Raw genomic sequence first — 26,420 nt, forward strand, 5'->3', positions numbered from 1 at the left:
TTCAGAAACGACATGCAAACCCCTTCTATTCCAAATGGTTTCTATTTTCCTCAGAAGACTGAATATAAAACTGATGATGCAATCATATATGATTGTAAAGTTGGCTCCTATCCTGCTACTAAAATATCTCTTGTAAAGTGTACAAGTGATGGCTGGATCCCTGCTCCAAGATGTAACTGTAAGCTTTATTCACATGTTTAATCCTATAATCCTGAAAATTACTCTTTTAAAAAGGCACAGATAGAGATACATTAATAACAAATATTTGACTTATTGATTGTGTACAATCCTTAGAAACACTTTATTGTTCAAAGTAATATTTTATGTAATATTATATTTTTAAGTAAAACTAAAATTTAACATTTCAAGTAATACTAAACCACATTTTAGAAAACAAATAATTCATAATTTGTTTCTACTCAAATTTATATATATATATATATGCATAGGTATATTTTTCTAATTAATAAACCTTTTAAAGATTTTTTTAGCAAATTATTAGATAAGAATATCATCATAGAATTAATTTTATTTATTTTCATTATAGCAAATATCCATCAAAAATATTTGCTGCATAATGAATAAATATCTTCTTCACATTTGTGTAGTCCAGATTTGAGGATGACTTAGCTACTGTCTCTGCATCAGAGACTGCCATGGCTCTCAGTCATCAGGAGCCTTTGCTGAGTGTTAGGCTCTGTGTTCAACATGTCACACTCACAAGGCTTTAACAAGAGGCCTCAATTCATTATTAGATATGCCTCTGCATAGATTGCTTGATGAAAGCTAACTTGCTGAGAAGTTATTGATCAGAGAGACAGTGGGGGCCCAGAACCCATCTGTGATCTATTCACACACAATAGTTTTGCCATGGCTGTTCCTCATATACTGAGTTCAACACACACATGAAGGAAATTCTGTTTCCCTCTTTGGAGATTTTGCTTGGAAGAACTTCAGTTGCTTCTTAACACGTGTACAACACAGTGTTATTTGAGTCAAGGGTATTTTATTTACTTCATTCTTTTCAGGTATTTTGCCTATCTACATCCATATTCATTTATTTATTTATTTTTCTTTCTTTCTGTTTTTCTTTCTTTCTTTCTTTCTTTCTTTCCTCCTTTCTAGCAGTCCATGGTAAATGTGTATCATACTTAAGCCTGGTATTCCCTAAGCCAAAAAAAAGGGAGTGGCCAAGGAACGCTTTATTGTCATCTTTTTGGCTTTGTGTCAATATTACTGAAGTAAATAACTTAGAACAAGGATTGATTTACACTTGTAGTGACTTCCACCACTTTAGACATGTGGCAGGCAGAGTATCATGTCAAGGATTGCGTGCTAAGGCAAAGCTACTTGTCCCCTCTCCACCAGGAAACATAACTAAAAAGGAAAAGCCAACATCCAAATATCCCTTCAAAAGCATAGCCCCAGTGACCTAAGTTACTTCAGCTGGCCAGCAGTTCCTGAAATTTACACCATCTCCCAACAGGAGCTGCAGTGAGGAACCAAGCTTGTAACTGACACAAGATTTTGGAAAATATATAAAATATATAATATGATAAATATATAAAAGAAGCTAGTTTCATTACAAAATACTATTAATACATATGAGAACTAAAAGGAAACTGTTTAGTAATTTTTCTATATTTTTTAATTTAGTTCTTTAATAATTTCTTACATGTATATAATGGATTCTCAATATTCTTTCTTCTCACATGCCTCCAACTCTATCAACAACACCTCATCCTTGCCTATCTTTTCCCCAGGTTCCTAAGTTTGAGTTTTGATATGATGATGTATTTAGTTTAACCAGAACATATGTGTAACATTGGATTGAAACTGTCCCTTGGAACCAGGTTTATTCACTGGTGGGTAGATGTAGACCTGAGAGTACTGACCTCCTCCCCTTTTCCTGAATCTATGAGCTTGAAATGGCTCAGAGGTGAGAACCATGGCTCCCTGAGACCTTACTCCATTTGTGCCTACATGCTGATTTTCTATTCTTGTGCAGATTCATTGTGGTATCTGTAATTGTTGAGTTTGTGAATATAATGGCTGTGAGGTTCTCTAAAGTACAATCCTACTTCATAAAAAGATTAATGCTATCCTGATATTAAAAGTGCTAATTATTTAAAATAATAACATGAAGAGTTAAAGTTTAATGAAATATTGCATATAACATATTAATACATCAAACTATATAGTGTTTCAATATGAAAATAAAATAATACTTCAATATGATGTAATGATGTTAGATTTCTGTTCTAATTCAAATGCTAAATGAGCAGTTATTATATATTAACAAATATCTCTAATTCACTTCTCTGGTGAGTTCTAAGATATAACTTGGCTACATGAAGAAAGACCTCCTCACATACCTCAGTTGCCAGAATTCCATTTGTTTCCTTGTCTTGGACATACTCTGTCTTCTCATGTAGTTATTTTAATTAATTAAAAGTCATTTACTGATCAAATGGCTTATCTATGATTCGCATGCTTTCCTGTTTGTTTATTTGTTTCTCTTTTTTAAATATATAAATTGTTTTGGTTTGTTTATCTATCTATTTATTTATTTTACAATAATCATCCTGAGTGAGCTAACCCAAACCTAGAAAGACAAACATAGTATGTACTCACTCATAAGAATTAGCTATAAAATAAAGGATAACTATGCTACAATCCGCAGACCCAGAGAGACTAGGTAACAAGGAGGGTTCATGGTGGAATGCCTGGATCTTCCTGGGAGGGGGAAATAGAAGAGATTTCATGGGTGGACTGAGGATGGGAGGGAATGGGAACATGAGGAAACAGGTGAGAGGATGGGGGCGGGAGTACTGAAAGAGACTTCCGCTTTGTTTTCTTTTGTTTTATTTCAAGCAGAACCTTGTGATTTTCCACAAATCAAAAATGGACGTCTATATGATGAAAACTATCTCAGACAGCTCCTCCCAGTACCTGCAGGAAAGTGGTTCTTCTATCACTGCAACAGTGGATATATGATATCTTCAAATAGGAGATCCATTATCTGCACTGGACAAGGCTGGGAGCCACAAGTTCCATGTGTCAGTAAGTCAATGTCTGCATTAAATCATGTTTAATTCTATCAAAGAGTAGAAAGAGAAAAGCACATACATAATTACAGTTAAGTCTCTCATAGCAAAAATTAGACCGACAGAAGAGTTTTTGAGCAAAAAGACTAGTTTCTGTCCTTTATGAGCAGTTTTTCATGAAATGAATGTCCAAAATAGGGACTATGAAAATGCCTTTATTGCTTGCATATTTTTTTATAAAAACTAAAGACAAGTGGTATTCTTTTAAACAATTGAGTACTGAACATCATGCATGCTCATTTAACTATTGTAATGATAAATTTTAATTTATTTTCTTTGAATAAGTTAATGTTTTTACATTTTTAATTTACCATCTTATGGTTCTTAGGAGAATGTAATTTCCATAATGTGGAGAATAGAAAATCTTTATTATGGGACCTATCATATACAGAGGGCCAGTCTGCAAAAGTCAATTGTCAACCTGGCTACAGTCCTCCAAATGGTCAAGACATAGTTACATGTACAGAGAACGGCTGGTCTCCTCAACCCAAATGCATCCCTGTCAGTAAGTAACCAGCACTGAGATCACAAGATGCTCTTGACTTCCCATTCCATCTATAATAACTGTGGCAAAATACTTATTTTCTAATGTATGTAATGAATACCAAGGGTTACTGGTAAGTATATAGAAAAGTAAAGACACCTAACAGACATTAGGCCATAATACAACAAAATATTGGGTAAATTTTGACTAATTCATAGTAGAACATGCTTTGAAACCTCCTCGTCATCTAAATCATAGTAATTACAAAATTATAGTTTAAAATTAAACAAATGATAATAGCAGCACATACCACTGATTTACTCAAGACTTGAAATTTTTTTTTGTTTTTTTTGTTTGTTTGTTTTGTTTTGTTTTTCGAGACAGTTTTCTAATACTTTGTGCCTTTCTGAGCTCACTTGTAGAGCTGTCGATCACAGAGATCGCTGCTCTGCTAAGTGTGGATTAAAGGGTGTGCACACGCCGCTAAAGACTTGAATTTTTATATGATTAATATTAGTAATCTATTTAAAATATGTACTGAGTTTTTATTTAGTAATTTTTCCTTCATGCTAGTTTTGCTCATATTCTTAATTTTACATATTCTCCCAATTTGTTAATTGGGCTGATTTATATGAACATATCACTTTTTCATATTTATGTATCTTTTTAAGTTTTTTTTTAAGTTATATCCAGGTAGATTGCTTTAGCTTTTTTTCTCTAAGTAATTCAACAAGATCCTAAAGCAAATGGCATTTTTATGCTCACTTTCCAAGGACTCATCTCTGAAAATTCATTTTTATTCAAGAATCAGTTCAAACATGTATAGTGCTCAGGTCATTGGCATTGAAAAAAGTGAGTGTGTTGCCTTTTTGTCCAACTGACAGTTGACATTTTCCTTTGCTTTGCAGAGGCTTTTCAGTTTCGCAGTTGATATTAGTGCCCGAGATACTAGTTGATGTTCTGTTTAGAAAGTTGTCTCCTTTGCCAGTATGTTCAAAGCTGTTCCATACTTTCTCTCCTTTCAGGTTCACTATAACTAGATTTATGTTGACTTCTTCAATCCTCTTGGACTTGAGTTTTTTATATATATTTTTATTTTATAATTAATTTAATTTTACATATCAGCTACAGATTCCCCTATCCTCCTTCCTCCCTCCCCCCCAGCCTTCATGCCCAATAATCCCCCCTTCCCACCTCCTTCAGGGCAATGTCTTCCCTGGGGAGTCAGCCCAGCCTGGTAGATTCAGTTGAGGCAGGTCCAATCCCCTCCTCCCTTCACCAAGGTTGAACAAAGTGTTTCAGCATAGGCCCTAGGTTCCAAAAAGCAAGCTCATGTACCAAGGACAGGTCTTGGTCCCACGGCCTCGGGGCCTCCTAAACAGTTCAAGCTAATCAACTTTCTCACTTACTCAGAGGGCCTGATCCAATTCAATGGGGGTTCCTCAGCTATTGGTTCATAGTTCATGTGTTTCCACTAGTTTGGCTATTTGTCAATGTGCTTTTTCCAGTCATGGTCTCAATATCTCTTGCTCATATAATTCCTCCTCTCTCTTGCCAATTGGACTCCTGGAGCTCCAACTGGGGCTTGGTCATGGATCTCTGCATTTGCTTCCATCAGTCACTGGATGAGAGTTCTATCATGACAGTTAGAGGTTTTGGCCATCCGATTGCCAGAGTAGGTCAGCTCAGGCACTCTCTTAACCATTGCCAGTAGTCTATAGTGGAGGTATTTTTGTGGATTTCTGGGGACCTCTCTAGCATTATGCTTCTTCCTGTTCCCATGGGGTATTCATTTATCAAGGTATCTCTTTCCTTGTTTACCCACTCTGTTCCTGATCCAGCTGGGATCTCCTGCTCCCCTAAGCTCTCTTTTCCCCTACCCTTGCGCTCCATTACCCTTCCCTTACCCCAGTTTGCTCATGTAGATCTCATCCATTTCTCTGTCACTAGGCAATCCCTGTGTCTTTCTTAGGGTCCTCTTTACTAGGTAGCCTCCCTGGAGTTGTGAATTGCAGTCTGGTTATCCTTTGCTTTACAACTAGTATCCACTTATGAGTGAGTACATACCATGTTTGTCTTTCTTAGTCTGGGTTACCTCACTCAGGATGATTTTTTCTAGTTCCATCCATTTGCCTGAAAACCTCATGATGTCATTGTTTTTCTCTGCTGAGTAGTACTCCATTGTGTATATATACCACATTTTATTTATCCATTCTTCAGATGAAGGGCATCTAGGTCGTTTCCAGGTTCTGACTAACACAAATAATGCTGATATGAACATAGTTGAGTAGTCCTTGTGGTATGATTGAGCATTCCTTGGGTATATGCCAAGGAGTGGTGTAGCTGGGTCTTGAGGGAGGTTAATTCCCAATTTTCTAAGAAAGCACCGTATTGATTTCCAAAGTGGTTGTACAAGTTTGCATTCCCACCAGCAGGGGAGGAGTGTTCCCCTTGCTCCACATCCTCTCTATCATAAGCTGTCTTCAGTGTTTCTAAACTTAGCCATTCTGATGGGTGTAAGGTGGTATCTCAGGCTCATTTTGATTTGCATTTCTCTGATGACTAAGGATGTTGAGCAATTCCTTAAATATCTTCCAGCCATTTGAACTTCTTCTGTTGAGAATTCTCTGTTTAGCTCTATAGCCCATTTTTAAATTGAACTGTTGGGTATTTTGATGTCTAATTTCTTGAGTTCTTTATATGTTCTGGATATCAGCCCTCTGTCAGATGTGGGGTTGGTGAAGATATTTTCCCATTCTGTAGGCTGTCGTTTTGTCTTGTTTACCATGTCCTTTGCCCCACAAAAGCTTCTGAAAATAGCCACAAATGATATAAAATACCTTGGGGTAACTCTAATTAAGCAAGCGAAGGACCTATATGACAAGAACTTTAAGTCCCTGAAAAAAGAAATTGAAGATGTCAGAAAATGGAAAGATCTCCCATGCTCATGGATAGGTAGGATAAACATAATAAAAATGGAAATCTTACCAAAAGTAATATACAGATTCAATGCAATCTCCATCAAAATACCAACACAATTCTTCAGAGACCTGGAAAGAATAATACTCAATTTCATATGGAAAAACAAATAATCCAGGATAGCCAAAAGAATCCTGTACAATAAAACAACCTCTGGAGGCATCATAATCCCTGACTTCAGGGATATGTAGTAGCTCTTTTACTATAGAGCTACAGTAATAAAAACAGCTTGGCACTGGCATAAAAAAAACAACATGTGGACCAATGGAATCAAACTGAAGACCCTGAAATTAATCTGCACACCTATGAACATATGATTTTCATCAAAGAAGACAAAACTATACAGTGGAACAAAGAAATCATCTTCAACAAATGGTGCTGACATAATTGGATGTCAACATGTAAAAAGCTGCAAATAGATCCATATCTGTCACCATACACAAAACTTAAGTCCAAGTGGATCAAAGACCTCAACATAAACCCAGTTACTCTGAACCTGATAGAAGAGAAGTAGAAAGTAGTCTTGAACACATTGGCACTGGAGATTGCTTCCTAAATATAACACCAGTAGCACAACACTGAGAGAAACAATTAATAAATGGGACCTCTTGGACTTGAATTTTGTGCAGGATGATAGATATGAATCTATTTGCACTCTTCTAATTGCAGGCATCCAGTTAGACCAGCACCATTAGTTGAACATGCTTTCTTTTTCTATTGTGTATTTTTGACATCTTTATCAAAAATCACACATCAATAGGTATGTGGATTTATGTCTGCGTCTTTGGTTCAATTCAATTGATCAAACTGTCTATTTTTGTGTAAATACAATATGTTTTTTATTACTATAGCTCTGTAGTACAGTATGAAATCAGGGATGGTGACACCTCTAGAAGTTCTTATATTAGACAGGATTATTTTAGCCATCCCATTTATTATTTGTTTGTGTGCTTTATTGTTTTGGAGTTGAATATTGTCCTTTAAAGAACTGTAAGGAATTGTCTTGAAATTTTGATGGAAATTGTATTGAATCTATAGATTTCTTTTGGTTAGATGGCCATTTTAACTATGTAAATTCTTCCTATCCATGTGCTTGGGAGATCTTTCCATCTTCTCACATTTTCTTCACTTTCTTTTTTCAAAGACTTGAAGTTTTTCTCATACAAGTCTTTCACTTGCTTTGTTAGAGTTACCCAAGATATTTTATGTTATTTTCCACTATTGTTAAGGGTGTTGTTTCCCTGAATTCTTTCTCAGCTAGATTGTCATTGGTACATAGGAGGAGTATAGATTTTTTTTTAGTTATTCTTGTATCCAGCCACTTTGCTGAAGGTGTTTTATCAGAGTAAGAGTTCATCTTATTTTCTTGATGCTAGAATTGACCCTAAGGCCATGGCTTAACCAAGTGTTGTTCCAATGAACTAATAGGCCTGCCCTTGCATTTTATTTTAGCATTGTATTGTAGAAAGCCATGTTCTCATAATCTTGAACTTTCAATCAGAGAGAAATTAATGATCATCAATTCATTTGTTTGCTTCTACTGTTTAGTTTTTTTTTTCCCTTGACTTTACAATGGATTTACACTTCCTCTAATTTCTTATTTGTCTTTTCCTTACTTTCTTTAAGGAATTCATTCACTCCCTCTTTAAGAACCCCTATCGTCTTCATAAAGTTGTTTTTGTGTTCTTTTCTTTGTACTACAGCTGTGTTGAAATATTTAGGCCTTGCTGTAGTAGAATATCTTGGCTTTGGTGGCAGCATTTTGCCCTGGCTCTTGTTGGAGGAGAGTAAGTCTGGGACCAAGTCAGATTTATTAACTAGTGAAATCAATACAGTACACTCGCCAATACAGAACAAAGCTGCATTGCTACCTCTTCGTTCCAAAAAGAGAGATGGAGACCAAACTGAAAGCCACTCTTCTCCATCGCTTGCTCCCACCTCCACCCAGCCAAAGAGAGGGGCCACCTTTTCCTTCCCAACTCCTTATCCGGTCACATATTTTCACAGAAGACCATGCCCATTGGGCCAAGCTGCTGGTTAATGGATCGGTGTTAATAATTCCTACAACATGTGGTTGTTGATTGTATTCTTAGCTGGCATCTATACCTCTGGGTTTCAGGTGACTAAAGGCTTAGGTGCTAATTTCTGAGTTTGTGTTTGTTGGGTGGGGAACAAAAGTTCCTTGGTTTCAGTTTCTTTCTCTGGTTTTCTGGTCTGTGTGGCCTGTGGTTGAGCAGGGGTTCTCTACCCAAGTTGAAGAGCTGGGACCTGGCAATGAAGAAGGGAGAGAGTATTGAGGATAGTGTTGGAGGGGGGAGACCAATGACCATGCCACTACCTGGAGTTCTGGCATGGCCTTTGGTCAAGTTCGCGTACCTGTTCTTCTCACTGGCGTGGCCTACATGTGAGCAGAGGATGTCCACCTGAGTTGGGAGCAGGGACACATCAATTGGGGTGGGGGTGGAGGGATTATTGAAGATTGTGTCTGGGAACCGAGTTCTATGAGCAGCCTACCTGTCTTCTTGCTGGTATGGTCTGCACTTAAGCAGGGGATGTCTGACCCAGTTGGGAACTTAGACATAACAGTGGATGTGGGAAGTGAGGAAGTAAGTGATGGTGGTGGACTGAATCTGTGGGAACTGAATGCAGGGACTAAGAGAGTTCTGTGGGTAGACCACATACCTGTTCCTCAGGTTGGTATGGTCTGCCTTATTGGTCATTTTTTTCTGTCATCTTAGATGTCATTGCCTAAGCCAAAAGCAAATGTTGTAGAAGTTTATATTTTACATTTAGATGTTTGATCAATATTGGGTTAATCTTTATATGAGTGTGAGAAAATTTTTTTCTTATTTTGCATTTAAATGCCTATTGATGTTCTATTTGATAAAAGGCTATCTTCCACTAGGAAATTGCTATTGATTCTTGATAAATATATCCTGGTCCTATTTGTGTCTGGTTATTGACTTGCTGTTCTTTTCCACTGCTCTGTGTGTTTGTACATTCACCTGTAACATCACAGATTTCTTTAATGACTACTGTAGACTAAATATCTTGTAATATTAGACAACCACTCCTTTTATTTTTTAATCAATTATATTTACAATATTTAAATTATAAAGAAAGTATAGATTGTAGAAATCTATTCTTCGGTAATTATGATACTTCTATTAATCAAGACAATTTATAATCTTTAAATTGGGTTTGAAATATCTAGATTCTTGAGCATTTTGAAGGATTTTCTTACTGTTTTGTTCTCTGGCCATGTGACTTTTAGAAGGAGCTTGCTCTTGAATGTAAAATGCTTTTCTGAAATCAATTTGGAAACAATTGATATTGTATAATTTAATTTTTCTATTCATGAGCATGGTGTATCTTTATATTTACTTATATATTTTGTTTCCTTTAGCTCTGTTCTGTTGTATGCAGCCAAAATATCCTGTGTGTATTCAGTAGATGGTGAGCTAGTATATGTTTTTCCATACTGAAGCAACTATATTCATCTTACCTATTTTTCTTGAATGAGTGGTATAATCTATGGCTTTTACTAACTCCATTCATTGTAAACTTGTTGAATTAATTGACATGAGTGTCCACAATATTTCCCCAATTATTCTTTTAAAATAGGTAAAGGGGTAAAATAATATAATTGTCATAATTTCTGATATTGGTGATCTTTGTCATTTCTACTTTTTATCTAATAAGTCTGTTTAAAAGTTTATTAATTTGCAGACTTTTTATACTATCAGAGTTTAAAATTCATTTTACATAGTTGTCATCCCACAGATTTGGATTTGTGTGATACTAAGTGAGCATTACCAAATGTTTTTTCTAGGATTTTTTTTTAATTGGGGGGAAAAGATGTTGCCACAAATATATTTTCTTTCACCTCCACCACAATCCTTCGAATAAAGCAGCACTCAATAAAGTTGGAACTCTAGCCATCAGGGCTTAGGATAGCAAACCTGCAGGATAGGAAGATTGAGTTTGAGTAATCATTTTCTTCCCTTTGACATTTTATTAGACTTGTTTAGAGAGATTTGTTTTTGACTCAACTAGTGTGTTCAGAGTATCTATAAACTTCTTCTGGGGAACTTCATAAAGGATCATAAAGATTCAGAGGAATCCTTCCACTCTTCTAGTTTGAATATCACACATTGTTGGTGTGCGGGGAACCTTCTATCTTACTATTTGTGGTGGTTTTTCTTCTTGTGTTCTTCTGCATCACAGCCTTGTACTGTGGTACATTGTGCTGGCCTTTGGACAGAGAAGCTATAGGATGGCTGTGGAGACTGTAGGGTACTACTACTCCATGTTCTTTCCTCTGCTTTTCTGTGCCACAGCTCTCAGTAACTCCAAAGTCTTTAACAGCAGTGACTTTTGTTGTTTAAATTCAGTAAAATACCCATTTCTTTTCTGATTGGGAACATTCTGTTTATCTTTTCTTTTATTTACAATTTATTACATTCCTTTATTAAAAAATCACAACTCATTACCTTTCCCTCATTTGGCTTTGGCTTGATCACTGTTCATCATTTTAGATTTCCACAATTTGTGTTTGTGTTAGTATTTGCTTCCTTCTCCACATTAACAAAGTGATCCCAGCACTCGGGAGGCAGAGGCAGGCGGATCTCTATGAGTTGAGCCAGCTAGGCTACCAAGTGAGTCCCAGGAAAGGTGCAAAGCTACACAGAGAAACCCTGTCTCGAAAAACCAAAAAAAAAAACAAAAACAAAAACAAAGTAAAAACACTTATAGATTTTTTTTTTTATTCTTTGTTCTTTTCCAGTTGTTTGAGATGATGGTCCTGTCTTCTTCACTACTTAGTGTTTCCTTCCAATGTTTTATCTCATGTTTTCATTTGCATTTATATAAAATATTTAGCTGGCAGTGTGGCGCACACCTTTAATCCAGCACTCGGAGCAGAGGCAGGCGATCTCTGTGAGTTCGAGGCCAGCCTGGTCTCCAAAGCGAGTTCCAGGAAAGGCGCAAACTACACAGAGAAACCTGTCTCGAAAAACAAACAAACAAACAAACAATTTAATGTTTTCTTCTTTGATTTTCTACTTATCCATACACAAGCAAATGTGTGTACTGGTAAAAAAAAAAAAAAAAAAAAAAAAAAAAAAAAAAACTAGAAAGAAGTATACTTTTATAATTTCTTTTAAAATTGATTTTTCATGAAATATACTTTTAGTGAAGATATATGTTCATGTTTTAAATCCCAGAATATGTGATAACCTTTATAATATGTACTTGACACTATTGGTTAATGCCCATTTTGGAATATCTTCCGCAGCCCCAAAACAAAACAAAATCTAAAATAAAAACCAAAAACCAAACCAGCAAAAAAAAAACAAACAAACAAAAAAAAAGAATCATGGAAACTGTAGTGTGGCCAGGTGAGTCACACAGTGTATCCTTTAGTCCATTTATCTATTTATCTCTATCTGTAAGTGTTCATTGCTATGAGTCACTGGTTTGGTTTGAGGCATCTAGCTTCTACTACACAATTAATAAGAAGCTACAGACTTCAACAGAGTAATCTCAATATTATTAACGATTGTTCCATCATTGAACATCAGAATTGGTTATCATATATGACATAACTCAAATTGTATAACTTTGCCCAATACCTAGATCCCTAAAGGAAAACAAATATGAATATCTTGAAATGCAAGTTACCACTGTTAGAAGTTTTTGATTATAATCTTATTGTCACATTAAACATATAACTTTGACATCATGCAATGTTATGTATTTATTTAACTTTATGTGCTACTTTTATAGTTTTTTAGTTTAGTTTAGCAAAGAATGCTTTAAACATAATACACTCTACTTGAAAACTGAATCTCTGTAGGTTTATGTATTGATATTTTTTGATAATTTTTTTTCTTTTAGATCCATAAATAGTATCAGAAGAAATTATGGAAAAATAAGACCTAATTTTCAGATGGAGAGAAAAACAAAAGGAGTATTATGAATCAGGGGAGACTCAACAATTTAAGTGTAAAAAGGATATCATCTAGCAGCATCTCAACCATTCCATACAATGTGGATTGATGGTCACATTGATTATCCCACTTATACAAAATATATTAAAAGCATTATTTGAATTTAGTTATACAACTTTCTTTGGTTAAGGTGTATGCATATTATCAATAGTTTCAATTTTATTTTTGAAATATTATCTAACTCAATTTTATTATAAACTTGTATTGATATAGTGGTGATTAATCTGGCAACTGAGAGACTGTTGAAACAAAGGCCAATGTGATTTATTCAAAACTCCCCAAACATGATGTGTCTTAGCACAAAAATCAGTGGCAAGGTAATAGATGCAATCACTTCCCAATCTGTCTTTATCCACCACTTTCCCAAAGCTTCTTCTACACCTTTTGATATAAGTCCAAGATTCACAGTGAACACAAGTCTTTAAAATGTGTAATTTCACAAATATGAAAGAACAAAATGTCATACTTTATATTACTAATGAATATAAGTAATTTGTGTGATTTTGCTTTTGTTACTAATTAATAAATAAGAATTTTGTGAATTAATTTTCAAATGTACCACTTTTATAATGTTAAATATACAACAATTATATAAAAGAACAAATTTTAATTGGGCATAAGAGTACATTAAATACCACAATTTTGGCATTAAAAAACTATGAAAATTTTGTATAACTTACAAACAGGTAAGATGCACATACTCTATGCCCCAAAACAATAAAGAAAAATTGTGTTGAATATAATAAACATAAAACCTATGTTTGTCTTAATAACTGGTAGGGTTACAAGTTATTGCTTCTCCTCCTAGCCTACCTCCATCCCCATCCCCTAAATTCCCCTGTTCCTTAGCCTTCATCCATTCTTTCTAATCCTTCTCCATGTCTTTGTAACTCCATGTAGACCCACTGAACAGTTTTCCACCAGGGGTCCTATAGCCACCACACATGTCTAGGAATTGGGGATCCTAAAGCCACTACACATGGTTAGAGTCCAGAGCAGGCAAGAGCAACCCAAGTGTGAAACTCCTACTCAACAAAGGTAAGACCAAGTATTTTCAGCAAGAAGAATGTCAAATGGCATAACTCTAGATGCCTATATTCTAGCATAAAAACATAAACATGAATAAACAAGGCAATGTGCTTCCTTCAGAAACCAGAACCCTTATTATAGCATGCCATGAGAAAAGCAATAAAACAAGAGCTTCAAAGGGGCAATTGTGCATATGCTGGAGAATCTTAAAAAGAATACCAATAAATGCCTAAATGAAGACAGTGAAAACAACATATAAACAGTTGAATGAAATACTGAAAAAAAAAAACAGATTTGAAAGTAGAATTTAACAACAACAAAATAAAATTACTAAAGTAATGCCAGAATGAACTAAAACTCAAAATAAAAAGCTCAGGAAGTCAAACAAAAACTCAGAGAAAAACCTCTCCAACATATTTAATCAAGTTAAATAGATAATTTAATCTTGAAGATACAATAGAAGAAAAATGGATAGCTCAGTCAAAAGAAATATTAAATTTAAAAGAAAAGAAGGTAGGAAGGAAGATAAAGGAAGGAAGGAAAGAAGATCCAGGCACAAAACATTAAAGAAATTTTTGACATTAAAAAGACCAGTAAATAGAGGAAAGAGGGAAAAAACAGACAAAAGGCATAGAAAATACTTTTAACAAGGCAAAGAAGAAAATTCCACCTGATCTAAAGAAAGAGATGCTTTCAGGGTATAAAAGACACAAAGAAAGGGAAATAGACAAGACCAGAAAAGAAAATTCCCATAACACATGATAAGCAAAACACTAAATATGCACAATAAAGGATTTAAAATTTGAAAGGGATAAAGACCAAGCACACACAACAGCAAGCACATTACCTGACTTCACAATAGAGACTCTAAAAGCCTCTGGACATTGATGGGTGTTGTACAACTCTGAAACATCATAGATCCTGACCTACACTAAATACCCAATAAAACTATTCATCAAAATCAATAGAGAAAAAGATTCATGATGAAACCAAGTTTAAGGATCCTTTTTGTTCACCAATAAACCTCTAAAGAAGACATTAGAAGGAAAAACTCAGTCTCAGAGAGTAGGTTAGCTACACCAAGAATACACAAAGATAATCACAGAACAGTAAATCAAAATTAGAGGGATACTCACAACACTACAACAAAATATCAGGAATCAATAAACAGTGCTTAATAAAAAAATAACTTACAATATCAATGGTCTCAACTCCTTGATCAATAGACACAAGCTAATGAAGGAATTAGAAAAAAGTATGTCAGTTGATAGTGACACATTCCAGCACTTAAGAGGTACAGGTAGGCATGTCTCATCTGAGTTTGATGCCAGCCTGGTCTACAGAGTGAGTTACAAGACATCCTAGATTACAAAGAGAAACTGTAACACAAATCTTAAAAGGTCTCATTAAAATAAAAACCTGGAGCCAGATATTAGGGTGAACAACTGAGAGATCAGAAGACTAGAACAAGCCAAGGCAACCTCACCTTAATGACCCTCAGTCTCCAAAGAGACCTACTTCCTGTCTACCCATGCTTATATGCCTTTCTGTTTTGTTATCTCATTTGCTCACTCTGCCCAGCTACATCACTTCCTCTTCCTGCCCAACTCTGTCATTTCCTGTCTGTACAGTCCTCCAGACCTTTATGGTTAACTAGTGTTGGAATTTAAGGTATGTGCCACCAGGCTTGGCTCTGTTCCCAGTGTGGCCTTGAACTCACAGAGATCCAGATAGATCCCTGCCTCCAAGTGATAGGGTTAAAGGCTTGTGCTACTACTGCCTAACTTCTATGTTTAATACAGTGGCTGGCTTTTTCCAGGCAAGATTTACTTATTAAAGAGCACAAATAAAATATCACTACAAGAAACCCTGTCTCAAAAAATAGGAAGAAAGGAAGGAAGTAAGGTAGGAAGTAAATAAGGAAGGTAGGAAGGAAATAAAGAAACAAAGGATGGAAGGGTTAGTATTGAGAATCTTATCCCCAGCCCAGTACTTGTAGTGAGCTGTCTTCCTTTGCTGACTCCATTCCCTGGGGACTCTACTTTGGAGACAAGAAGAATCTGCTTTCCTCCTTATATTGACCCTTTCAGTCACCATTCCTTAGTGTCAACCGCCAATACCCAGAATGACATTCTTCCTGGTATCCCCAGTGGAGATACCTGTAAGGAACTACCAGGAACACAAGCCACCACATGTTCCCAAGATCAAGTGACAGCAACAGAAAACAAGGAATTGAACACCCACCCAAAAACACAAGACATAATATCAAAACTTAAAAATCACAATCATCCCAAACACAGGTGCCTCAAAGCCAATACAAAAACACAATAAATAACAACCAAGACAACATCCCACCAGAAGCCAGCAACCCTACTACAGGTGCCTCTGAGAAATGCAATATAGCTGAAGCACAAGACAAGGACTTCAAAATGATTATTATGAATTTTTTCAAAAACCTTAAAGAGGGTGTAAATAACTCCTTTAGTGAAGTCTGTGAAAACACAAACAAACTGATGAAAACAGTTCAAGTAGAAATGGAACCACTAAAGAACACCCAAAGTGCAGTAAAAGTGGAAATTAAAAATTTAGAAAGTCAAACAAAAAACTTCAGAGGTAAGCCTCTTCAATGGAGTAGAAGAGATGGAAGGAAGAATCTCAGGCATTCAAGAAGTGATAGAAGAAATAGACACTTCAGTCAAAGAAAATGCAAAATCTTTAAAAATCCAGGCATAAAATGTTCATGAACTCTAAGACATTATGAAAAGACCAAATCTACAAATAATTGAAATAAAAAGGAAAAATTAAGTCAAAGGCACAGAAATGATTTTGCTGTGGAATGTTCTGTATGCCATTAATGGGTTGCTCTGATTGGTTGATAAATAAAATGCTGATTGGCCAGTAGCCATGCAGGAAGTATAGGTAGGATAAACAGACAAGGAGAATTCTGGGAAGAGGAAGGCTGAGTCAGGAGATGCTAGTCCGCCATCCAGGGAGCAGCATGTAATGGCACACAGGTAAAGTCATGGAACAAGTGACAACATATAGATTAACAGAAATGGGCTGAGTTTAAATGTAAGAGTAAGTCAGTGGTAGGCCTGAGCTAATGGCCAAGCAGTTTTAATTAGTATAAGCTTCTGAGTGATTATTTTATAAGCGGCCGCGGGGTCTGTGGGGCTGGAAAGGACCAGAGAAAACTTCAGCTACAGGATTTTCAACAAAATGTAGAACACAATTTCCCTAACCTAAAAGAAGAGGTGCCTATCAAGGTAAAAGAAGCATACATAACCCCAACTATACTGGAGCAGTAAAGAAATACCCCACAACACAAAATGATCAGAACACTAAATGTGCAGAACAAAAATTATTTAAAGATTCAAGGGGGAAAGCCCAAGTAAAATATAAAGATAACCCCATTAAAATAACCCCTGATTTCTCAATGGAGATTCTAAAAGCCAGAAGGGCCTGGACAGATATTCTACAAACTCTAAGAGACCACAGATATCAGACCATATTACATTACCTAGCAAAATTTTCAATCACAAAAAACTGAGAAAAAAAGCATTTTATGATAAAAAAAAAACAAATTTAAGTAGTATCTATTTATAAATCCAGAAAACTGCTACTTGAAGAGGTGAACTTCACCCATAAAAACACAAGGAATAAACAATCTCAAACCAGTAATCAAAGGAGGGAAAAACACAATAACAATAAAGTAACAATAAAATAACAGCAGTCAATAAACACTGCTATTTGACAACTCTCAATATCAATCTTCTCAATCCCCTAATAACAAGATACAGACTAACAGAATGGATGAGAAAACAGAATCCATTCTTCTGCTGCATCCAAATAACACACCTCAACATCAAGCATAGATACCACCTCAAGAGAAAAGGTTAAAAGAAGAAATTCCAAGGAAATGGAACAACAACAAAAAAAAACTAGTGTGGCTATTTTAATACCTGAAAAAATAGACTTCAAACCAAGAATAATCAGAAGACATAAGAAAGGGGACTATATTATTATCAAAGGGAAAATCCAACAAGAGGATATTACAATTCTAAACACAAGGGCACCCACTCCAAAACCAAGAATTAGACACTGGCAGCCGTCAAGGAAGAGACAAAAATATCTCTCCATTGGATTTTCCTAAAAGGTGGTACATACTGTACATACTATCTTTCCCTACATGTCCCTGTCATTATTGAGACAGTAATCTCCTCTTTCACATTCTTCCCTTTCACTGACTTTGTGTTTATCTAAAGATAGACTTTTACTCACTGAGACACTAGTGTTGGTGAACATCCTGTTTCTATGCATATTATGTGAGTCGAGAAGGAATTTAAAGGAGACACAAAAACTTTGTTGTATAAAGAGACCAATAGTGCCAGAGAAAGTAGGATTCAACACATTGACACTGGTTCCCTGACAGAGCAGACACTCTACCATAGGCATAGGAGACAGTGTGATGGAGCAGCCTCAGCAGACTTCATTGAGGAGGATGCCAGTAATCTAATTACAGATGCTGATAACCAGCCAATGGGAAGGGGTATCTTGGAACTCATATGGGATAAGTTCTTCCAAAGCTTTGCTACAAGGAAGAAAACCATGATATATTATATGATAATAAATTGTAAAATCTAGAAGAAATAACAAATTCTGAACACCTATGACCCACCAACTTGAGCCACAGGGTGAAATGCAATATGAATACACAGGTGAGACTGAAGGAGAATTCGAGACTCAAACAGAGTGTTTAAAGAGAATTCTCAACAGAGGAAACTCAAATGGCTGAAAGACATTTAAGGAATTGCACAACATCCCTAATCATCATGGAAATGCAAATCAAAATGACTCTGAGATACTACCTTACACCTGTCAGAATGGCTAAGATCAAAAACACTTATGCTAGAGAGGATGTGGAGCTAGGGGAACTCTCCTCCACTGCTGGTGGGAATGCAAGCTTATACAACCACTTTGGAAATCAATATGGTGCTTTCTTAGAAAGTTGGGAATCAATCTCCCCCAAGATCCAGCTATACCACTCCTGGGCATATACCCAAGGAATGCTCAATCATACCACAAGAGCACTTGCTCAGCTATGTTCATATCAGCATTATTTGTGTTAGTCAGAACCTGGAAACGACCTAGATGCCCTTCAACTGAAGAATGGATAAATAAATTGTGGTACATATACACAATGGAATACTACTCAGCAGAAAAAAACAATGACATCATGAGGTTTTCAGGCAAATGGATGGATCTAGAAAAAATCATCCTGAGTGAGGTAACCCAGACTCAGAAAGACAAACATGGTATGTACTCACTCATAGGAGGATACTAGATATGGAACAAGGATGACTGGACTGCTACTCACATCACCAGGGAGGCAACCTGGAAAACAGGACCCCAAGAAAGACACGGGGATCACCCAAAGATGGAGAAATGGATGATATCTACATGAACAGCCTAGACATGAGTGGGGATAATGAAGGGTGAGGGTCGAGGGAAAGAGAGCCTGTGGGAACGGGAGATCCCAGCTGGATCAAGAACAGAGAGGAGAACAAGGAATAGGAGACCATGGTAAATGAAGACCACATGAGAAAAGGAAGAAGCACAGTGCTAGAGAGGCCCACAGAAATCCACAAAGATACCCTCACAATAGACTGCTGGCAATGGTCGAGAGACAGCCCAAACTGACCTACTCTGGTGATGGGATAGCCAAACACCCTAATTGTCGTGCTAGAAACCTCGTCCAATGACTGAGGGAACTGGATGCAGAGATCCACGGCTAGGCCCCAGGTGGAGCTCCAGGAGTCCAATTGGCGAGAAAGAGGAGGGGGTTTGTATGAGCGAGAACTGTTGAGACCAAGGTTTGATAAAGCACAGGGACAAATAGCCAAATGAATGGAAACACATGAACTATGAACCAAAGGCTGAGGGTCCCCCAACAGGATCAGGCCCTCTGAACAGGTGAGACAGTTGATTGGCTTGATCTGTTTGGGAGGCACCTAGGCAGTGGTAACTTTCCACCAGGACCTATAGATGATAATAATCATTTTCCATTTTTGTAGTTTGTAGGTGAATAAAGGAAGGCTGACAAGTGAGGTAACCATTCCATAGCCAGCAACATTGCTGATATGCATATTCAGTATTAGGTGAGTCATGTAGAAAGGGTTTTGAAGGAGATTGGAATATAACTGGATGATAGCAGCAATGTCATTCAGAAATTAAAGGAAGATATGCAAATAAAGTCTTGAAAATTAGGAGACATACAATGGATATATGAAACACGGTACTACCAGGATACCAGGAGTTTTTGCCATCAATATTTTCAAAATGACCTAACATCCAATATAAAAGGGTTAGCAATTTCAGATATCACAGGATAACATAGGAATAAATAACTTTAAATATCATGCAACAATGAGAATTCCAAATAAATGAAAAGGAGAGGTTTCATTATATGTAAAGATAGTACTAAAAATATTGTCAAAATACCTAGTATACACTATGTAGTTTGGGTAAAAATTAAATTGATAGTAAGGGAAGCTGTGCAACATGTACATAAGAGCAGTACATGATGTTTATGTTCTATTAAAATTTCATGTGGACTAACTCCTAAAGTATAAGTCTAGCAGCATATACATGCAGAAATTTTTATAATTCAATAAAAAGATATAAGAAATTACATGTTAATTGTTTTAATTTATTTATACATTTATATGATGGATCATGCATACAATTATACACATTATGCTAGGGGACTGTATTTATAGACATGCATGTGGTATGAATATCCTATATGTGAATGAAATGACATAACTTCCTGAATATACTCTTAAAAGTAACCACATGAGTGATCAAGATTCCACTGTCAGTCAATTCTGAAACTGCTTTCCATTCTTCCAAATAGAGTTGTAAATGTGTAAGCAGAGAGAAGAGTGCTTCAACTGTTGGGGTGTGGATCTTCTAGTGATAAGATACACAAAACATGCTCTTACTTCACTTCATTCTACCTAAGCTCTCCTAACTGTTTAAACCATGTGAGATGATTCTACAGTACTTTTTAATCAACTTCATGTCAGTGAAAATAAGGACGTTATGGTAATTGAACCTGATATTAGTCTTACATACAAAAACACATTGTTTGTGCTTGTAGCAAGCATTAGTAAATATCTGTATGTTCTCTAACGTGACTCTAATGTCCATTAAATAGTGAAATTTGCTTAGACTAAATATGCCACCTTCTATAAAAAAAAGATTTTGGATTTTAAACAAATCCTAGTATAGTCTAATTTCATCAAAGTGGGATATGTATATACAGGGTGAAATTTAGTCATTTAGAAAAACTGTACATATAAAATTAAAAAATATATAAACATTTAAGTGGGAAGATTGAAACACAATATCAAAATGATTATACATGCTTAAAGATGAATAGGCTTATAAAGTAAAAGAGAATGTTATAAAATTCTCATTATTTTCCTACATTTTATATATTTTAATATCTATTGCTTGTCCATTTAGAATCATTACAATAAGTAACTAAATGTTGAGGCAATAAAAATGTGCGTGTTATGGTCTCCTGTTCACCATGGTGCTGGCTTCGTTTACCTCCTCCATAATTTCTCCTAATTCCCTTGTTTTTATTTTTAAATTTTTTACACCATATATTTTTATTATATTCATTTCCCTCCAAGATAATTTCCCCTCTCTACCCACCTGACTTATTGTTCTTTCAAAAAAAAATAACAAAAACAAACAAACTAAAAACATGGAGTCCAATTTGTGTTGGTCAAACTACTCCTGAGCATGAAGCCTGACCCAAACTGTGGTTTATATGCCAAGGCTCATATCATTGGAGAAAATTGGTTTTCCTTTCCCAGAAAGCATCAGTGCAAATAGCTTCTTGGTTATGGATGGGACTTTGTGCTCAATTCTCCTTTTCCATGCTGGTAATTTGTCTGGCTTGACTTTGTATTTGTATGTGCTGTCACAGTCTCTGTGAATTCATATGTGCATTAGTCATATTGTATCTGAAAGACACACTTTCCTTGGAGTTATCTACTACATCTGGCTCTTAGAATGTTTCCATCTGCTCTCTCACATAGATCTCCAAGCCTTGAGGGGAAGGGTTTGATGATGGCATCCAATTTATAGATGAATGTTCTAACATCTCTCGTTTTCTGCATATAGTTAAGTTGTGGGGACTTTGAGTTAATTACTATTTACTACCAGAAGGCACTATTTACTATTTACTACAGGAAGGCACTTCTATGATGAAGGCTGAGTGATACAGTTACGAATGAATATATCAATATGGCATTATGAGCCATTTTATTACAATGTTCATTGAGCTGAATAATGGTAGTAGGTTTTCCTAGAGCCCATGACCTGTGTAGTCTCAGGTTCTTGGCCTCATTAACAGTGCTAGGTATTGGTTCCATCTCATGGAGTAGACCAGACCTTAAATCCAATAGGAAAGTGGTTGGTTATTCCCATGACATTTGTGCCACTATTGGACCAGTACATCTTGCAGGCATGATACCAGTATAGCTCACAGAGTTCACAGCTGCATGAGACTGATTATTACTTTTCTCCTCTGGTAGTGTGTATGCTATCTTCTAGCAATACAAATACTGGTAAGTAGATGAAGTTTCTAGTTAGACATTAGCTCAACTTCTCCATGTTTGATGACATATATATGGGTAACAGCCTAGAAGTCCACCAACTGATAAATGGGTGGTAATAAAATACAGCACATTTATACAATGGAATATTCAACTGCCAAGAAAATGCAAAAATGACATTTGTAGGTATGTGGGCAGAGTTAGAAAAAAATCAACCTAAGTGAAGTAACTCAGAGTCAGAAAGACAAACATTGCATGCTTGCTGATGTATGTAGATACTTGCTTTTCATCTTTAGCTGTGTTTGCTTCCTTCAGAATATTCACTGAGGTTAGGTAGCTAGATAGGGGACTGGATGGGGAAGGGGGTGGGTCTTCCAAGAAAGGGGAAGTAGATTATAGTGTTATAAAGGGATAAAGGGAAATTAGAAGTAAATGAGGAAGGAAATAGGAAAGAAGGGTAAAGGAAGAACTAGGAAGAGGGATAGCTAATACTGAAGACCTTATGAAAAGCCCTGTGGAAGCCTACCATAGAGGCTTCCTAAAATATAAATATATATGAAAGGAATTTAATTTGAGTTAATACATAGTGGTCAAGACAATGTCCCAACTAGACATTATATGCTACCAAGTAAAACTCCCTGTACCAGAAATGGGTTACATCTTTTTTGAGTCATTGACCAAATGGTCATAGATACTCCTCAACCACAACAAACAAAATCAAAGCAAGCTGCTGCCGATGCTATTGCTTACACTCCACAACCTCCATCATTTTTAAGTTCATTTTGATTTTTACCATGGTGTTAATGATATATTGAACAGAAAGTTTTAAATTTTACAAGGGTATTAAAAACACAGATTTCAATCAAAAGCAACGTGATTATGTCAACCAATTGGCCAGAAAAGGATAAAAACCAGGAAAGCCATGACCATGCATTTCCCCAGGAAAGTCATCCTTCTGTAACTTGCACTGGAGATGGTATGGACCAGTTTTATTCTTGAGTTTTAGGGTAAGAAACGTTGGGCTGTTTCAAAATTGTACTTGCTGAAGGTAGCAAACCAATTTCAAGACAAATAGAATAGCGTAGAGCACAGCAAAGTAGTGTCTTGTTATCAAGCTGTGTGCAGGGCATTTACAAAGGCTGGGCTGACATCAAATAATTCCTTTGGTTTTAGAGCATTCCCGTCAATAATCCTTACTCCAAAGTTCATTTAGAAAAAGGTTCACAAGTACCAATGAAGGCATAGAAAAATTCCCAGTGTTGAAAAAAATAATAACATATTCACTTGTTACATGAGAGTCACCTAAGGTGCCTAGATGTTTGTCTGCAATTCCTTGAGTGGAACTTTTACCTAGGAAGCTCTTGTAGCTTTGCTCTTGAAGGCTAGTGATCTGAGGTGAAGGTTCATCTTCCCTTTGGAAGGTGGGACATCATCCTTCACAGTTGTTTCCCTCTATGCAGAGGGCACAGATCCACGTCCTAGTTATTGGAACTCACTCTGCTGAGGGGAATTCTTTCCTGTGGCCCAAACATCTGACAATTATGGTAAGCCTATCCCTTTAAAAATCCTTTTTCTTCAGCCTTGTGGTTTTTTTTCCCCCTGTGGTGTTTTATTTCTGGGTAGTCTTGTTCTTGGGTCTATTATTGTTTCCCTGGGCCTTTTTGTAATCCTTGCATTTTACTTCTGTTATTGTCAAAAAGAAAAGCCAAATTTAAAAGTTAAGTTGAAGAGTCTGACCTCCAGTGATGATTGCCCCTCATGTCTGCAGAAAATTGACTGAGGAAACAATATCTGACTTTAAGGAAATTTTTAATATCCTTTAATTTTGGTTAAATTAGCCATATACACAGCATCTTTAGGTTTTATCTCAGAAACCTGTTAATGACTTACTTGGACCTCCAGAAACAGGTTTAGGCTTTCTGGTTTGGTTTTTCATTTCTTTCCTCGTTTTCAAACCATCGATTACCTTAGGATGACACTAACACGTGCCTTCCATTCTCATCTGAATAAGTGTTCCTTCTTCTCATTAACCTTCAGTAACAAAAACATAGTCTATGCAACAACTTTTTATGCCCCTTTTTACTTCATAGTACATACATCTCGTCTTATCACCAGAAAATATTTCTTTCTTGAAAAAATAACTGTACTTGAATGAAACACAGAAAGCTGTACCTGAAACAAGGGCAAGACATATTAAGAGTCCTTGATATGTTGTTAATTTTAAATCAAAGGTAAAATAAAAGTGTGACATCCTGTCCTCATTTGTGCTCACATTCATGCCTTGGGGTTACTCACTTACTTCTTTACATAGTAAAAGAAGAAGGTCATGAACTTGAGAGTGAATGGGGGCCAGGCACAGGAGGAGATAGAGGAGGGGAAAGGCAGGAATGATGTAAGTACAATGCTCATGTATGAAAACCGCAAAACGTAATTTAAAAATATCCATTACCAAAAAAAAACAAGTATTAATTTTGATAGACCATAAGTTTTTAAAAATATAAAGGTCTGAAGAGGTTGCGGATTTTGTTTTTAGGTACTAGGAACTTTAGTCTTCCTCATGCTATCTTGAACACAAAATGATACATAAATAATTACATGAAAACAGTTATCATTAATACGGGCAGCACAAATCAGAGTGTATGCAGGAGAGACACAGTAGAAATATTGCCACCTTTAGAGTGGTAGGGATGACTGGTAGGGATCCATAGGGAGGTGACTTTTAAATTTTCTGCCAAAAAGATTAATTTATTTATTTTACATGGCTGTGTCTACACATAAGTAGATGCTTACACAACCTGCAGAGACCAGAGGACAGAATCAGATCCCCTGAAACTGTGGTTCCAGGCAGCTGTGAGTTGCTGTGTAGTTGTCCGACTCTCTAAAACATTAGCCAGTGCTCTTATCCTGAGCCATCTCTTCAGCCACTTGGTTAGACTTATTAGAACCACATTTTCTCTACTTTTCCTCAAAGAAGTCAAGCTGAGTTCTCCTGAACTCGGTTTTAATATGTAATGTCCTCTAGTGCTTTGATCTTTCCTTTTATGAAGAGAAGGGTAGATAGCTATGAATTCTTAATTTCCTCTTGAAACTTCCACGTTTCTCTGTGAAGTACTAAGCAATGCCCTTCTACACTGTGTAATACCCCCTGGGTAATCATCATGTTAGTGCTTCTTTGATCTTTTATCCTTGTTCTACAAAGACGGCAAATTATCTAAGCAAAGTTTGCTTTTTCATATTCTTATTGATGAAACTGAGAACACAGTGTTCTTTGAACAGCAAATGATGATTATTGTAACATTATTTTCAACATTTACCCATCTGTGATAATTCACTGAAACTATTCCAATGTGCCAGGTTACCTGACTTTAGACTGGTTTCTCTGAATTTCTCTCCCCATCTGTGATCTCGCCCCATGCTCAGCAGGTAAATTGCTCTTTTTTTTTTCCACAGAAGAAACAGAAACCATAGGATGTAACAGTCCTCAATCCTGCCATTCTTCCATTCTCCTTCCCAACAAAGGTCATTCCTGCCCTGTGCTTTGGCTGTGTCTATTCTTGTCTTTCCAGAAATTCTCTACTATGTATTATTTCCCCAGAATTTTCTACATGTCATTCCTTATTAATTCTATTTAATTTTAATGTGTCCATATTTCTACTATTATTTAAAAAAGCCCCCCTCTATTCTCATCCCTCTGTCCTCATTCATGGCCCCACTTACTGACAAACTCACATTTACGTCTTCATTTTTTTTGTGTGTGCCTTATATTTATTCTCCAATCTACAAGAGTCTGAAGTTCACACAATCCTGTTTCCTGTGAGGGAATCCAGGCCATAAAATGGCAATTTTAGTTTCGTGTCTGCTTGTCTTCACTGGGCCAATCCAGCCAATCTCTTTGTGCTCTCTGGTTTGTTCCCCACTCTATCCCCAACCACTAGGCAGTGCACAGCTGCCTCTGTACCGCCACATCATGTGTCTCCATTCTCACTCATTTCATTCTCTCATTTCTTCAGAAACTGGAACTAGATCAATAGGCTTTGCAACAACAAGTCAAAAGATATAGAATTGTAACTTGGAGGGTTAAATAATGCCAGGTAATAAGAAACTAACATCTTAAGGTAAATGTACAGGAAAAGTTGTATACTCTGCTTGTACTAACTGCCAGTCCTAATGGGGACAC

The 26,420-nt window shown here is 36.3% G+C and overlaps 1 protein-coding gene across 1 annotated transcript in view; it reads left to right on the top strand.

The window, feature by feature from the left end:
• LOC114707191 (complement factor H-like) overlaps window positions 1-13,319 on the top strand; it is a 52,170-nt gene extending 38,851 nt beyond the window's left edge. The window contains exons 4-7 of the mRNA XM_028889854.2: window positions 6-178; window positions 2,875-3,063; window positions 3,436-3,612; window positions 12,469-13,319. Of these exons, the coding sequence (XP_028745687.2) occupies window positions 6-178; window positions 2,875-3,063; window positions 3,436-3,612; window positions 12,469-12,476 (547 nt within the window). The 3' untranslated portion in view covers window positions 12,477-13,319. The remainder of the gene's footprint in view (window positions 1-5; window positions 179-2,874; window positions 3,064-3,435; window positions 3,613-12,468) is intronic.
• The last annotated feature ends 13,101 nt before the right edge of the window (window positions 13,320-26,420 follow it).

The sequence above is a fragment of the Peromyscus leucopus genome, chromosome 15 (genome assembly GCF_004664715.2).
Source record: "Peromyscus leucopus breed LL Stock chromosome 15, UCI_PerLeu_2.1, whole genome shotgun sequence".
Taxonomy (NCBI): Eukaryota; Metazoa; Chordata; class Mammalia; order Rodentia; family Cricetidae; genus Peromyscus; species Peromyscus leucopus.